Source organism: Capsicum annuum, chromosome 5 (assembly GCF_002878395.1).
Source record: "Capsicum annuum cultivar UCD-10X-F1 chromosome 5, UCD10Xv1.1, whole genome shotgun sequence".
Classification (NCBI taxonomy): Eukaryota; Viridiplantae; Streptophyta; class Magnoliopsida; order Solanales; family Solanaceae; genus Capsicum; species Capsicum annuum.
This window is the reverse complement of record NC_061115.1, coordinates 104148110-104163462: the sequence shown is the minus strand read 5'-3', so window position 1 is coordinate 104163462 and position 15353 is coordinate 104148110. Positions and strand designations below refer to the sequence as shown.

The following is a 15353-nucleotide window of genomic DNA, read 5'->3' as shown; positions in this document are numbered from 1 at the left end:
ATATTAAAAAAAAAATAACCAATACAACAGTTTGGTTTTAGGTAGGATTTTTTAGGTCGGTTGAGTACATCTGTACATGCGTTCTTGTGTTTTTAATTTTTTATAGTTAAATTTTTTTATGATATAAAATAATTTATGTCAATATTTGGTAAACAGATGTAAGTTAAAATTTTGGGAAAAAGTTTCTAATATTAATATTATTCCTAATTGAAAAGAAAATTAAAGACAAAAGTAACTAAAAATAGTAAATTAACTAAAATAAATAAATCTAATCCCTATGTGCCAAGGAAAATTAAATTGATTTAAATTGGGAAAAGTCTAAAATTGTCTTCATCAATAACATTATAAATAAAACCTCTGTCAAAAGAAATTTTAACTTAAAAATTTGATTATTCTTTATCAAATAATATGGCATCTTCTGCATCGGATAGTCACAAGGGAAAAGGTCCTATGAGACCAACAAAAAGTATAGGAGTAGATTTTGATGATAAACCACCATGGAATCATGTAAAAGTAATTTCAACTGCTCCCAATGGCGGGAGAAATAGAACATGGTCATGTAATTATTGTAATAAACAAGTTACTGGATCATATAATAGAGTTAAAGCACATCTCTTAAGATTATCGGGTCAAGGAGTTCAAATATGTAGCGAAGTTCAAGGTGAGACATTGAGAATTTTGAAGATGGAGCACAAACAAGCTGAAAAGAAAGAATCTTTAGTTCAAGTTAATGCAAGAAAAAAAGCTGATTATTTATCTCTCCCGGAGGGCACTGTGGATTTACTTCAACATAAAAAAGAAAGAGTTCAGAAAGTGGAGCTATAGGAAAATCTTTTGGCATCCATGAGAGGAATACTACCGACAAATTAGCAGCTAGAATGTTCTACGCATCAGGTTTATAGTTCAATTTTGCCAATTCTCCATACTTTAAAAATTATTCAAAGTTTTTAGCTGAAAATTCTATCCACGATTATATTCCCCCATTATATTATAGGTTGAGAACAAATCTTTTGGATCAAGAAAAGACTCACATTAATAGAAAGTTGCAACCAATTAAAGATACATGGAAAAAGAAAGGGTTGTTGATTTGTTCGAACGGATGGTCTGACACTAAAAGACGACCTTTGATCAATATATTGGCATCATCTAGTGGGGGTCCAATGTTTTTAAATTCAATAAATTCTAGCGGGTGCACGAAGAATGGAGAATATATTGCTAGTTTGTTTATTGAAGCAATAGAGAAAGTAGGTCCAAATAATGTTGTTCAAGTTATTACATATAACGCAAGTAATATGAAACTTGCTGGTACTATAGTGGAGGAAAAATATCCTCATATATTTTGAACTCCAAAATTATGTGTCAACCGTCTGATAAATCATCTCACTTTGCTAATTGCCAATGGATCTCAGAGTTACTTAGTGAAGTGAGCAATTTGAAAAACTTTGTTATGAATCATGACATGGCACATGCGATTTTTCAAAAACATTTAGATTTGTGTTTATTGAAAGTTGGTGAAACAAGATTTGCCTCATATGTTATCATGACGACTTGTATTCGCAAAGTGAAATCTTCATTAGAGAAGATGGTCATGGATGATGAATGGAAGAATTATAAGGAGATAAGGGAATTAAAGCCAAAACTCGTGAAATAAAATCCTTTATAATGAATGATGAGAAGTGGGATAGTATTGACTAGTTTTGAAGTTTACGAAACCTATTGTAGATATGCTTAGCGATGCCAATTTAGATGGTCCGAAAGTACATCTCATTTATGATATGTGGGACTCAATAATTGAGAAGGTTAAAAAAATAATCTTTGAGCATAAGGGGGAAAATCACATTTCTGGCCAATCAAACTTTTTTTATTCCATTCATGGTGTTTTTGTGGCTAGGTGGAACAAAAACAACACCCCTTTTCATTGTATGGCACATTCTTTGGTTCCCAAATACTACTATCATGAATCATGGCTTCAAGGAGAAAATGGAATTCAATGGGTAGCTCCTAAATGAAGATTTAGAAATTGCATCGAATAGAATAAAGTGCTTTCAAAGGTACTTTAAAGATTCTAATCAAATAAAACAAGTCTCATTGGAATATAGAAAATTTTGTAGCATGAGTGGTTATTTTGGTGAGCCTCGTGTGATTGATGCTATGGACTATGAAGATCCTCTTTCTTGGTGGGGAAATCATGGTGTCTCGACTCCACTTTTGCAACAATTAGCTTTCAAGTTGCTTACGCAACCGGCTTCTTCCTCCTATTGGGAAAGAAATTAGAGCACATATTCTATGATTCACAACATCAAGAGGAATAAGTTAGCAACTTCAAGAACCGACGATTTAGTGTTTGTACATTATAATAATCTACAGTTGCTATCTCGCAAGAAAGAGAAATATATAAATGGACCAATCAAGTATTAGTTCCTCAATTATTTATTTTGAATGATAATTTTTTTCTTTCTTTGTATAAAAACTTTTTAATGTATTCATTAAACTTATTTAGGTGGAGATCAATTTGAAGTTGAGGATACAATTAATAATTTAACCGACCTATCAATAAATGAACCTCAATTGGAAGGAGTGGTTTTTGACGAAGAATTTGAAGATTTGGAAAAAGTTGAAGAAGATACGGAAGAGTAATTAACTTAACTTGATAGTGGACATTTGTTTTTGTTTTGTAAGTTTTGAATTGATGTCTTAAGTTGGGATGCTTTCTTGTGTTTGTTTAATAAAGTATTTTTAAAATATATTTATAACTCTATATTTATAATATTTAATTTTTTTTAGCCGAATCCACGCACCCATATCCACACTCGGATTAGCACCCCCGAATCTTAAAATTTATATTTTGACGAATCCGACTCTCGGATCCACAGCTGTCTCGAATAATCGCACCCGAGTCTGAGCAACTTAGCCACCTACTACAACATCATCTTCATCGTGTCTATCACCAAATCACCACCAAGTCAAAATTAAACTTGAAAAAATCAATATACTTTCCAAATTAAAAATCACTATCAAAAATCAAAGTCGAAGAATCAATTGTAGTCCACATTTATTCTTTTCTTCACCTAACAAGTTGTACGTCATGTTGAAATTAACTGACACAAACAAGGAGAAATCCAGTAGGCCAGCTAAATAAAGAGCCAACCAAAAAAAAGTAGAATTTTTTTATGGAACATGAACATGGTTCATTTCTCACAAATAGAGACCGACAATAACTCAACTCAATCTGAAGCTCAATTTATCTTTGGATGGTGAAAGTACTGTGAATTAGGTAGTAATTTTGTTTTTTGGGTCTAAGAAGGATACAAAGAAGGAATTGAAAATATACAATACACAAATAGAGTAAATCCAGGAAAATAGAATTTCTAATTCAATTAATGCTAAAATAAATAAAAAATCTTTTTTTACCTCACTCGCCAACGAGTGTAATTCACTTAATGGGCAAACTTTAAGTGTCTTTTTGAAAATTTGAGACAACTTTAATGATATCTTTTCTCTTGGACAAACAATGATTCCCAAGAATGCTACCATGAGTGCTTCTTGCCTATGTCTTACCCAAGTAGGGAAGTTTTGTCCAGTTTTGAGTTTCTACCCATATTCCTCAAATCCTTCTTTCTTTCCATATCTTGAATATAAGAACTCCAAAGAAACTCACTCGTTATCTAAACACTCCATATGAGGATGGTTGATGCGCATTTGTTCCAAGAACTTATTTCCATTGACATTCCTTGGAGCTAGAGGTGTTTTATGGAGATCCCTGTTTAACCCCTTGAGACCACTTAATTCTTCAAAGGTGGGAGACAACTCAAAATCGCTACAGCAGAAGACATTATTTGTAGAATCCCAAAATGAAATTAATGCCTTAATTAAACCACTATCTGGACTGAATCTCATAATGTATTTGAGGAATTTGAGATGTTTGAAATATTGTGATGTGCCCAAATAGACCATGTCGTTCCACCAAGATAGGAGTATCAGTGGGATTTTGTCTATGATCAGAAGTGTTAGGGGTTCATTAACCTCTTCAACATCCTCACCTCTCGGCCTCTAGTTACACCTCATTGGCTTCACTTTACCTAATCAGGGAAAGAACTTGAGATTAAGACCATGTTCGACTTGGTTACCATAAAATCTATAATCCTTTCGAAAGGTGCAAGGACAAGTAGAGTTGCCAAAATTAGACTCTCACAAAAAAAGAGTTGACAAGGTAGGAGTTTTTCCATATATCAAATACAAGAATTCTTAAGAAACCCACCTGTTATCAAGCACTTCAAACAAAGATGGTTGATGAGCATTCGCTCTAACTACTGACAAAGTGGGAGTCTTTTTCAACGAGAGTCTAATTTTGGCAACTCTACTTGTTCTTAAACCTTTTCGAAGGGTTATAGATTTTGTGACAATTTAGTCACACATGGTCTTAATCTCAAGTTCTTTCCCCGATCGGGTAAACTGAAGCCAATGAGGTGTGACAAGAGCCCGAGAGTTGAGGCCATTGAAGAGGTTAATGAACCCCTAACACCTCTGATCACAGACAAAACCCCATTAATGCTCATGTCCTGGTGGAGCAACATGGGTCTATTTGATATTCAAACATCCCAAATTCCTTACAGACATTATGAGATTCAGTCCAGACAAAGGTTTAATCGAGGCATCAATTCTGTTTTGGGATTCTACAATTAATGTTTTCCACTTTAGCAATTTCGAGTTGACTCCCACACCTTGGAAGAATTAGGTGGTCTCAACGGGTTAGGGCAAGGATCTCCATAAAAACACATCTAGCTCCAAGGAATGTCAGCGGCAATATATTCTAAGAATAAATGCACATCAACCATCCTCAGAGTTTTTGGATAACGACTTGTATTAGAGATAGATGAATTTGAGGAATACGGGAAGAAACTCAAAAATGGACAATACTTGTCTAAATGGGAGAGACAGGCAAAAAGCATTCATGGCAGTTTTTAGGAACCAAGGTTTTTCCAATATACAACAACAACAACAACAACAACAAATAAGTTCAAGTAACTTAGCCGTACACGTTCAAGTAATTTTATATCATAGCAGTAGGTTCAAGTATCTCAGGGAGTTTCTAAAGTTGTCTCAAGTAGAACCTTACTTATGAATGTGTTGCATGTCACATTTATGAAAGGCAGAATACATCGCCAGACCCCTCAATTTGGCGACATCTTTCACTTTGGCACATCAAGTGGACGATGTTCACTTTTGGCACCTCAAGTAGCGTACGAATGTGTCGTTTTGGCACTTTCTGCAGAGTTGGCATGGTGCGTGTATTACACCTACATGAAGGCGTGTGAAAGCCTTTTTTTGGTTGATGTGACGCCCAAGTTGGCTCACAAACAATATATTAACTCATCTCTATTAATTTATATCTTTTTCCACATTTTTATCCATCATTTTTGTCAATTTAATGGTGGAAATTATTGAGAGAGATTTAAAAATTAGATACACATTGAAGGGTTCGTCCTGCCAAAAACAGTATATTAACTAACCCCACATTAATTTATACTTCTTTCTCATTTTTATCCACCATTTTTGTCAATCTTATTTAATGGTAAAAATTGTTGAGAGAAATTTAAAAATTATATACGCATTTAGGGGTTTGTGAAGATTAGATAATAAACACCATTTTTTTTAATCATTAAGGGCAAAATTGATGAATAAAAACTGAAAATCAAGCAACATCAATGAAGAAAAACTGAAAATCGAACAAAATCGATGAAGAAAAATGGAGCTAAATCCGTGAAGAAAAATTGACAACCAAACAAAATTAATGAAAAAAACTAAAAATTGAAGTAAAATCGATTAAGAAAATTTGAAAAATGGAAAAGGGGGGTAGGGTGGGGTTTTTTAAGAAGATTGGGGGGGGGGTTGCAGAAGGGGGAAAGAAGATGATTGAAGAGTGTGGTGTTTGAAGAAGAGAAAGGGAGAAGAAGATGATTGAGGGTTGGGGTGGGGGCGGGGGTGGGGTATTTGAAGAAAAGGACTGGCGGGGGTGGGTGGGTTAGAGGGAGGTGGGTGATTATTTGTAAAAAAAATTAATTATTTAAAATTATTTGGATAAAAAATGGCAAATGTCCTATTATTATTGGTCACTTTACACGTCATATTAATCAATTTACACATCATCGCGCGTGTAATACACGCATCCAATATATTTTTGCGGATTGTGCAAAAAGCGTCAAAATGACACATCCATACACTACTTGAGGTGCCAAAAGTGAACAACGTCCACTTGAGGTGCCAAAGTGAAAGATGACGTCAAGTTGAGGGGCCTGACAATGTATTCGGCCTTTATAAAATTAGGGGTTGCATGGACATTTAGGAACTGTAACCCCTTTTTCATGATCTAAATCATACGGCAGAGTTAAGTCATAAGAAGATGAGTTTAGGTCGTACTCTACTCTATGTCATACAGATTATGCCTACCAATGGTAAAAATAGATAAATGTAATACCACATAACTACTAGCACATGTATGACTAAGTTAATGCCAATAAAATTACTTGAACTCAAAAGATTTGAGGTATATTTAGCCTAAGAAGCTAAGTGTACAAGTATACAACAACAACACAACCCACGATAGTCCTACAAATGGGATCTGGAAGGGTAGAATGTACGCAAATCTTATCACTACCTCAAGGGCTTTTTGAAGAAATATGATTAAGGAACAAAGTATTGCACTAACCTGTTGGAACGTCTTAGTTATTTGAGCTACTTGTTTTACGATTGACTTGATTAACGACGGCCCACGTGCGAAGAAAATTAATCACCTACTAGTCTAAGTAGGTGATACACCTACTTAAAACAAGTGGGTTATATTAAAGGGGAAAAGAGATAACAAAAGCCAAGTAAGTGATGCATCTACTTTTATATATATATATATATATATACATACATACTTTGGTTATATTAAAGAGAGTTAAGATCAGGCAAAGGACAAGTAGGTGCACCTTCTTAAAATTACTTAGCTTAGAATAACTAAGCAAAAGAGATAAAAGACAGAATGGGCCTAAGAGGTGAGGCAGTCATGGGACAACCCGTGACCCATCTGCCCCAACCCATAAGGGTTATATACATACATGTATATGCTGCTCAAATTAAAATTTTGCACTTGGAAAACATTTCCACAAACTTAAAAATCTCTCTCCCAAAGTTGGGCAGCCGCTCCCTTTCCAACTAGGGTTCTTCTTAAGGTTTCTTCGAGTTTATGAGTATATCAAAGAATTCTTCAAGGGGAATGAACTGTAGAGAGTCATATGTGTTGGCAGCCAAGGTGCCACCACTCCCTTCTTCCAAAGATTAACGTAAGAATTTCATGTTATAAGCTTGGGTTCTCTTCCCCATTTTCGTGTGATGCTTATGTTGATTGTTGATAATTATTCAAATACCCCCCCCACCCCCCCCCCCCCCCCCACCCAAAAAAAAAAAGCTCCCATTCTGAATAGTTCAAGGGCAAACTTGACCTATTCTTCCTTGTTTTAGACAACTGTTTGTAGGAAGCATATTTTTTAGCTATTTGGCAAATTGGAGAGCAATTTTTAGCCAAAAGCATAATAGTGAAGGCCTTTTTGAGCTAAAATATAATGGGGTCAGGTTGACCTAATTTCGAATAGTCTATAGGTATTTTGACTCGTCTGCCTAAAAGTTGTGTGTGCATGTCTTCTGATTTGGAAATTGAGATATCAAAAGACTTTCACATCGAGTGTGTAAGAGTCGTTGATAGAAATTTTCAAATAGAACAGAACAAGCAAAACAAGAAGCTCAAAATGTTAAAAAGATCAATATGGGTTTGATGAATCACAAACAAGAAACAACAGTTCACTATGACGGCTAGTCATTCAATACCAAAGAGAGACTGTTTCTGAAAGACCCGCAGCTCAAGTAACGCACACATAGCAGTTTTAAAAAGAAAAGAAAATACAAAAGCAAAGCGGACATAGCAAATAATAGATAACTCATTGCATAGCATTCAGGAAAAAAGAACAGTAACAACAGCAAAATAATGTGATAGTCTAAGCAAAGGAACAACAGGCAGTAACAGAAATCAGCAGACTGGGTTATAGCTTTAACAAGACAAAATAGTAGATTTCTTTTTAATAAGAAAATTGAATCACACCACGTACACCACTATATCTGATGTAGGATGTATATCACAGTATCTGCCTATATAAACCCTAATATCTTCATCAAATTTAATCTAGATCACTGGCAATATCATAAGAGGCGACCATTATGGATTGTGAATGTAACTTCTACCGGCATGTGGTAGCATAAATCCATTAGTCCATAGTTCTCACAATTAAGACTAGTCACTCACTGTTATGCTTTGATAACAGAGTTGCACCTTGGTTCCATTCCTAGTTTAGAGAATTATTGGAATTCATTTTTGCCCATCCAACAGGATCCATCCTTACCGAAAGTTTAATCAGAAAACTTTTTTCTTGAACTTGGCAAGTTTAATCAGAAAACTTACTGAATTCTTTTTCGCTCGTCTAAGAGGATTTCATTGTTATAACAAAACTATGTTTTTGCTCATCTGATAGAATTTCCTTTGAAAGTTTCAAGTCCATGTTGTCAATAGGGAATATAAAAAGCCTTTACAAGTTAAAACTTTGGACAGGTATCACATCCTACTTATAACAGAGCATAATTTTAGTTTTAAGAAGATGTCTAACAATGATCTTTACCTGCTTACACATGTATTGCGTTATGCCACTAAAGCAAGTTGAGAAAGCAAAGAGAATTTCTCACTTACTCGATCTGCCGCTGCTTGGAGAGTGATATGATCTCCCCATTCCCCCAACCTGGCTTGAACAAGAAATACCTAGTTAATGGTCATGTCAGGTCTTCTTCATGTAAGTCTATAGATCGAAACCAGATTTCACCTCTTCATCTTCTTCAGGTAGCTTTTGTATTTCATGGGAACATAACTTTCATAAAACTTTCTGAAATGCTTAAGCTGAAACAAGTTAGAAACCAGAATAAGAACAACAACGACATACCCAGTGTAATCCCACAAGTGGGTTCTGGGGAAGGTGGTATGTATGAGACCTTACCCTACCTTGTGAAGGTAGAGAGGCAGAAACCAGGATAAGCACATATAAATTATATAGATATAGCGCTTAAATGTGATTTGGAATCACAAATGATCATATCGATGAGGCACCATTTCAAGCCATTAGGTCAGCCTCATAAACGTCCTAAAAAATATACTGAATTATAATGAAAAAAAAAGGTTTTTCAGTATCAACTTTGTGAATAAGTAGCCATCCTTCGAAAGAGGAACGCAAGGAAAACTCAAAGAGAAAAGAAAACCCCATACTAACCATGAAATACTGTCAAAAATAATTTTTTTAAAAAGAAAAAAAAACAGAAATATTGTCAAATATGATTGCTCTAACACTAATTGACTTAACAACTTGTAAGTCACTGGACATTATCCAATCCAATGCACAATAGTTTGATCTAATAGTAGCACAGATTTTCATGTATAAAATAAAATATTCATGTGTTATACTCTAAAGGATGAAAAGTTGATTGTTAAACTAGAAAGAATGTCGAAACCAAACAGGTAAGTGCACAGCAGTAAGACAACAATAACAAAGTAGTAGCTAAATCTGGATTTAATAGGGTTGACATTGTTCCTATTCCCAGATTTTACTTTGGCATCGTTCCTATTCCCAAATTTTACTTTGGCAAAGGTTGATATCCTATCTTTTGGGATCGAAATGATCTATAAGTTTAAGCTTAGAAGAATACCTAGTACCTTTATTTATGTATTTTCAATATTTATTTATAAGAACAAGGGGGACATTCAGAGTTGCAACAACTATAGGGGTATCAAGTTGTTGAGTCAGACTATGAAGGTTTGGGAAAGGGCGGTAGAGTTGAGGTTGAGGAGGATCGTGACTATTTCTGAGAATCAGTTCGGTTCCATGCCAGGTCGCTCGACTACTGAGTCATCACCTCATGAGGAGATTAGTAGGAGCAGTTTAGGGAGAGGAAGAAGGACTTGCACATGGTGTTCATTAATCTTGAGAATGTATGACAAAGGAGATTCTGTGGAGGTGCTTGGAGACTAGAGGGGTGCCTGTGGCGTACACTAGGTCGATTCAGGACATGCACGTCGGCGTGAAAACTCGTGTGCGGATGGTTGGAAGAGCTTAGGAGCATTTTTCTGTTTTGAATAGGTTGCACAAGGGATCAACTCTTAGACCGTTTTTGTTTGCCTAGGCGATGGATGTTTAGACGTGGCATATTCAAGGAGAGGTGCTTTGGTGTATGCTATTTGTTGATGATGTTGCATTAATTGACAAGACTCGGGGAGGAGTTAATGATAAGTTAGAGATTTGGAGACAGACCCTTGAGTCTAAAGAAATTAGGTTCAGCGGGACTGAGATGGAGTACTTGGAATGTAAGTTTAGTGATTTGTCGCATGAAGCTGGATTCACAGGCCATTCAGAAGAGGTAGAGTTTCAAGTATCTTGGGTTTATGATTCAAGAAAATGGTGAGACTGACGAGGATGTCACGCACCGTATTGGTGCAGGGTGGTTGAAATGGAGGCTCACTTAAGGAGTCTGTCTTATGTGATAAGAAGATGTCTCCTAAGCTTAAAGGTAAGTTCTACAAAGTGGCAGTCCGACCGGTTACATTGTATGGAGCGGAGGGTTGGCTAGTTAAGCACTCCCACATCCAAAAGTTAAAGGTGGCGGAGGATGTTGCGATGGATGTGTGGACTTATCAGGAGGGATAGGGTTAAAATTGAGAATGTTCGGGAGAAGGTAGGAGTGGCTTTCGTGGAGGACAAGATGCGGGAAGTAAGGTTGCGATAGTTCGCACATGTGATGAGAAGGGGCACGGATGTTCCAGTATGGAGGTGTGAGAGGCTGGTTATGGATGGTTTTAGGCGGGGTAGAGGTAGGCCGAAGAAATATTGGAGAGAGGTGATTAGGCATGACATGGAGCAGTTACAGCTTACGGAGGGCATGACCCTTGATATGAAGGAGTGAAGGACACGGAGGGTAGAGGGTTAATAGGTAGGAATATGTCCGTCATAGTAGGAAAGAGTGCTTTGTTTGTATCATGTACCTATATTTTCTTGTAGTCTCTTGTTCGTGGTGTTTTGGTGATGCCTATGATTTTTGTATAGCTAGTTTATAGTATATAGGAAGGTATGGAGGACGCGGATTAGGGTAGAGGGCTAGGGTGTGGGAGTGTGTCGGTAAATAGAAGGAAGCGTTCTTTTGTGTCTGCAGTTTTTATTCGTGGTGTTGTGTGATGTCTATGATTTCGGTTAGATAGTTTTTATTTTTATCTTGTGGTTGTAGTATTATCTTGCTGCTAGCGGTGTTAGTTTATTTTGCACTTAGCTTTTGTGTTTGTTATACTGTTATCGGTTCTAAGCCGGGGGTCTATCGGAAACAGCCTCTCTACTTCACCTGAGGTAGTGGTATGGTCTGCGTACACTCTACCTTCCCCAGGCCCCACTATGTGGGAATAAACTGGGTATGTTGTTGTTGTTGTTGTAGTTTATAGTATTACCTTGTGGGTGTCTTGTTTCCTTTATTGTCTAGCGGTGTGATATCCTTTTTTGTCGTTTGCTTTTAAGTTTACTGTTTTCGATACTGTTACCTGTCCTAAGCCGGGGATCTATCGGAAACAGTCTTTACTTCAAATGAGGTAGTGGTATGGAATGCGTACACTTTACCCCTCCTAGACCCAGTTTGTGGGAATAAACTGGGTATGTCGTTGTTGTTGTTGTTGTTCCGATGTTAAACAAAATTATGTTTTCTTAGAAGCTCTTGTGTGCATGAAACCGAGTCGTAGGGGTTGTATTTTGTAACTTCCTTCACTTGAGGATATGATTCTTATGGTTTAAACTTATACTTGTTTTATTTATGCATTTAATTACTTTATCTTCAAAGTTTGTTTGGTTGGTGGTTTGGCTTACCTACCAAGGGGAGAGTGTAGGTGTCATTCAAGACCCTTGTGAATTTTGGGTCATGATAAAACACTTTTAAATTGCTACAAGTTGATACAATCGCTATGTTTTGTTAACCTCGGACATTTTGACATGGAATTGAACAAGGAAAGATTTTATTAATTTCTACTAAACCAAGTCCATGAACACCAACAATGACAATGTTATTACCTGTTATTTCATCTCTTCCTTGGGTACAGCTCAACCTTTCTTTTTATTTGGGTACTGCTATCAAACACAAGATTCGTAAAGAATCTTGAAAATCTCAACACTTCCTCATTCGAGTAAAGCTTTGAGTTTGCAGATAAATCACAAAAATATGACGACTGAAATATGATTAATAATCAGAAACTGCACCCTGGTGAAACTGCCATTGTCCGAATTTCAGCCGCCCTTATGCTTGTGGTAGATAATTGTGATAAAAATAGTCTGTGGTGTTTAATTCAAACTTGAGATTACAAAGAGCAAAAAAGCTACAACATTATTGCGCTGCGAATTATACTTCAGGTACATAACCCTCAAAGCAGCAATTGTATCTGTTTTGATGGTTAAAACTAATAATCTTACAAAAATCACATGAAGAGAATGTAAGCTGGAATATGTGATGATCCTAGAGAAAAATGATCCTTGAACAAAATGATAGTATCTTTGGTAACATCTTAGTTTACAACAGATATGAAAAGAAAATTTAATACACCCGTACCTGTTTGACAACCTCCTTTCTCACATGCTTATGATACTCCGGATTATGATACAACTGATCTGCAAGGGCTCGAAACTGTCCAATAAGTCGAAGGAAATAGTCACAAATAGCACACGTCTGCCAAGTGCAGCAATGGCTTGTAGACTAGTTAAAGTAGACTAACCTGGCAATTCCCATCTCCTTGAATTTGAAATTCAGCAAGTCCATATGCTGCCAACCTGAATGATAGATAACATTAACTAGATGCATTAACATGAAACATATTCCTTACTTACAGTACCAGAATAGTATAGAGATAAAAAGTAGTAACATTTTTACTCTTTTAACAATTTATGGCTTTCTTCCATAAATTATGATGAATCGCGAAATGCTATGGTTCTTACATATAATTTCTGAATTTATACAGAAGTAATTCGCGAGATCATGCACCTCTCTTTCCTACTCACCTACAGATCACAAATAAGTACTTTTAACTATCCCCAGGAGAACGATATATTGAGAGTAACACCCTAAAAACTGTGGGGCTCTGACACATTAAGTAAAGTGATACACAACCTGCTAGACAGCCTCCCGTGGTCAAGTGTGGCATCATTAGGATCGGGGATCTGCCCAATAACCCTTGGAGTGTGCTGAAAATATAGTAAAATAATAAGCGGAATATGATGGCTGGTAGCATATGATCATTCCAAGAATTAAAGCATGCACTGAATGACTGTTCACATCAATGCAACTGTGTACAGAAACTCATTATAACATACTTTTTTTATCACGAACCTGGGATGAAAACTCATTATAACATAATTCTATAGACGATAAACGAAACTTTAAATTTACAAAACAAGCAAATTCTTGATAACTTACAACATTACAATATTGACAAAGAACTTCATGTACATAGAACATTTTCTTATAAGTCTCAAAATTCTGTCTAGTACAAGTAAATTTATGAAAGTACCGGGATGGAGTCCAAATGAGAGAGTCTCTTCGCAAGCTTTCCCCCATACCTCGAAGCAATTTCTTCTTCTTCAGCCAATATTTTGGCAATGGCATGATCATCCTCAGTAACTTGTAAACTGCTATTCAAGCTAGACGCAGAACTCGAACTTTCTCTTGAGTTGCCATAATGTTCAGTCATATTACGATCAACAACAACTCCAGATACAAGTATAGACCTATACAGCAAAAGAAATAATTCCTATACAAAATTAGTAGTGATACATAAAGAAAAAAAAAAAACGAAAAGGGAAATCTAGTATTCTTTGCGAGGTCCGTATGAAGAAAAAGAATTGCAGTGGGGAATAACAATGTATCTATTTTGGATCTAAAAGCTCTTTAATCAGATAAAAGACCCATAATCAAGAACCATAAAAGAACACATATGAAGTACCTTTTGGCCCAGTGAAGGAAAAGGGTAGATTTGATTACAAGAAAAAGAAAGCAATGATGGGATTTGATTTTGATTCAAGAAAAGGGAGAGGGGTGGGCTAGTAGTGGAAGCGAAGAGTTAGTTGGGTAGGGGAGTCTCGTGAGTTGTGAGGTCGGAACACTTGGATTACAAGTCATTCACCATTTTAGTAAGAAAAGATGTTACCTCCTCAAACTAAAATTTGTCTATCATTTTACTCTTCAAAAAGGAAGACGCTGCACCATTCATGAATTTAAGCGGGTCTCCTTTGTGCCTGTTTGGATGGTGGTTTCGGGATGGTACGGGAATATGTTTGATTGTTTTCTAAAAGTTATTGTATTTTATGGTATCTTTTTTATGGTTACATGAAATACCTTGAACTGTCATTTGGTGGCATAACTGTCAAAAAATGAGCTGGTCCAATTCAATTCAGTCCAATACTTATGGGCCAAAGAATTTAATAGGTCAGGACGGGTTGATCCTTCAGGCCTTAAAATGTATGGCCCAATCCAGTCCTAATAGGATCACGGCAATTGATTTTTTGTTAAATTTTCTTTTTCAATTTGAAATAATAAATATGATAATCCATTCGCACTTCTAACATATTATTATATAAAGTACATAATTCTACGATGATTTATAATATTTTTAACACCAATACATTGTCAGACATTTGAATTCATTGATTACATTATCTTAATTAACATCAACATTCATCTAAATTCATATGAAAATTTAATAAGTTGAACAATATCAAAAAGCTATATATCAAAAATTAATAATATATAAAATTCACTTAAAAATATTATCGCTATGAATTTGGATAATGTTGTGCAATTAATTTCGAATAGCTATAACAAGTATTTGAACATTTCATGATGGGTGCAATTTTTATATTTATGATTAGAAATTTTAATATTTGCCATTTAATTCTATATGATTAAAATATTATGTAAGATACTAGGTAAAATTCATTGAGTAGTCACTATTTATATTTTTAATTCTTTTAAATAGTATTGAAAGATTCTTCTGGAATACTCCAGTTTTGAAGATCATTTTCAATTGTAGCAATCGGAGTAGCTTGAGAAGATAAGTTAACGGTGTTTTTAACATGACTATTCATCATTTAAACAAACTGTCTAGAGGCTGATAGAGCAAATATACATGTTTATACTAGCAAGCATATTAAAGAGTCTAGTATGAAATAACGAAAACTAATTATGTAGATACATCTATGGCTTAT

At 35.5% G+C, this 15353-nt stretch overlaps 1 protein-coding gene across 3 annotated transcripts in view; it reads right to left on the bottom strand.

Annotated features, from left to right (window-relative positions):
* The window catches only part of LOC107852803 (OVARIAN TUMOR DOMAIN-containing deubiquitinating enzyme 11), a 38709-nt gene extending 23856 nt beyond the window's left edge, over positions 1-14853 (bottom strand). Inside the window, exons 1-7 of one of the 3 annotated variants that reach the window (XM_047413119.1) lie at positions 14297-14853; positions 13661-13877; positions 13261-13334; positions 12869-12923; positions 12706-12780; positions 8907-8980; positions 8777-8825 (exon numbers count right to left, since the gene is read on the bottom strand). In XM_047413119.1, coding sequence (XP_047269075.1) covers positions 8777-8825; positions 8907-8980; positions 12706-12780; positions 12869-12923; positions 13261-13334; positions 13661-13840 — 507 coding nt within the window. In that variant the 5' untranslated portion in view covers positions 13841-13877; positions 14297-14853. Of the gene's footprint in view, positions 1-8776; positions 8826-8906; positions 8981-12705; positions 12781-12868; positions 12924-13260; positions 13335-13660; positions 13878-14092 lie in introns of all 3 variants that reach the window. The other 2 variants (XM_047413120.1, XM_016697847.2) reach the window with 2 other exon arrangements.
* Between the last annotated feature and the right edge of the window lie 500 nt (positions 14854-15353).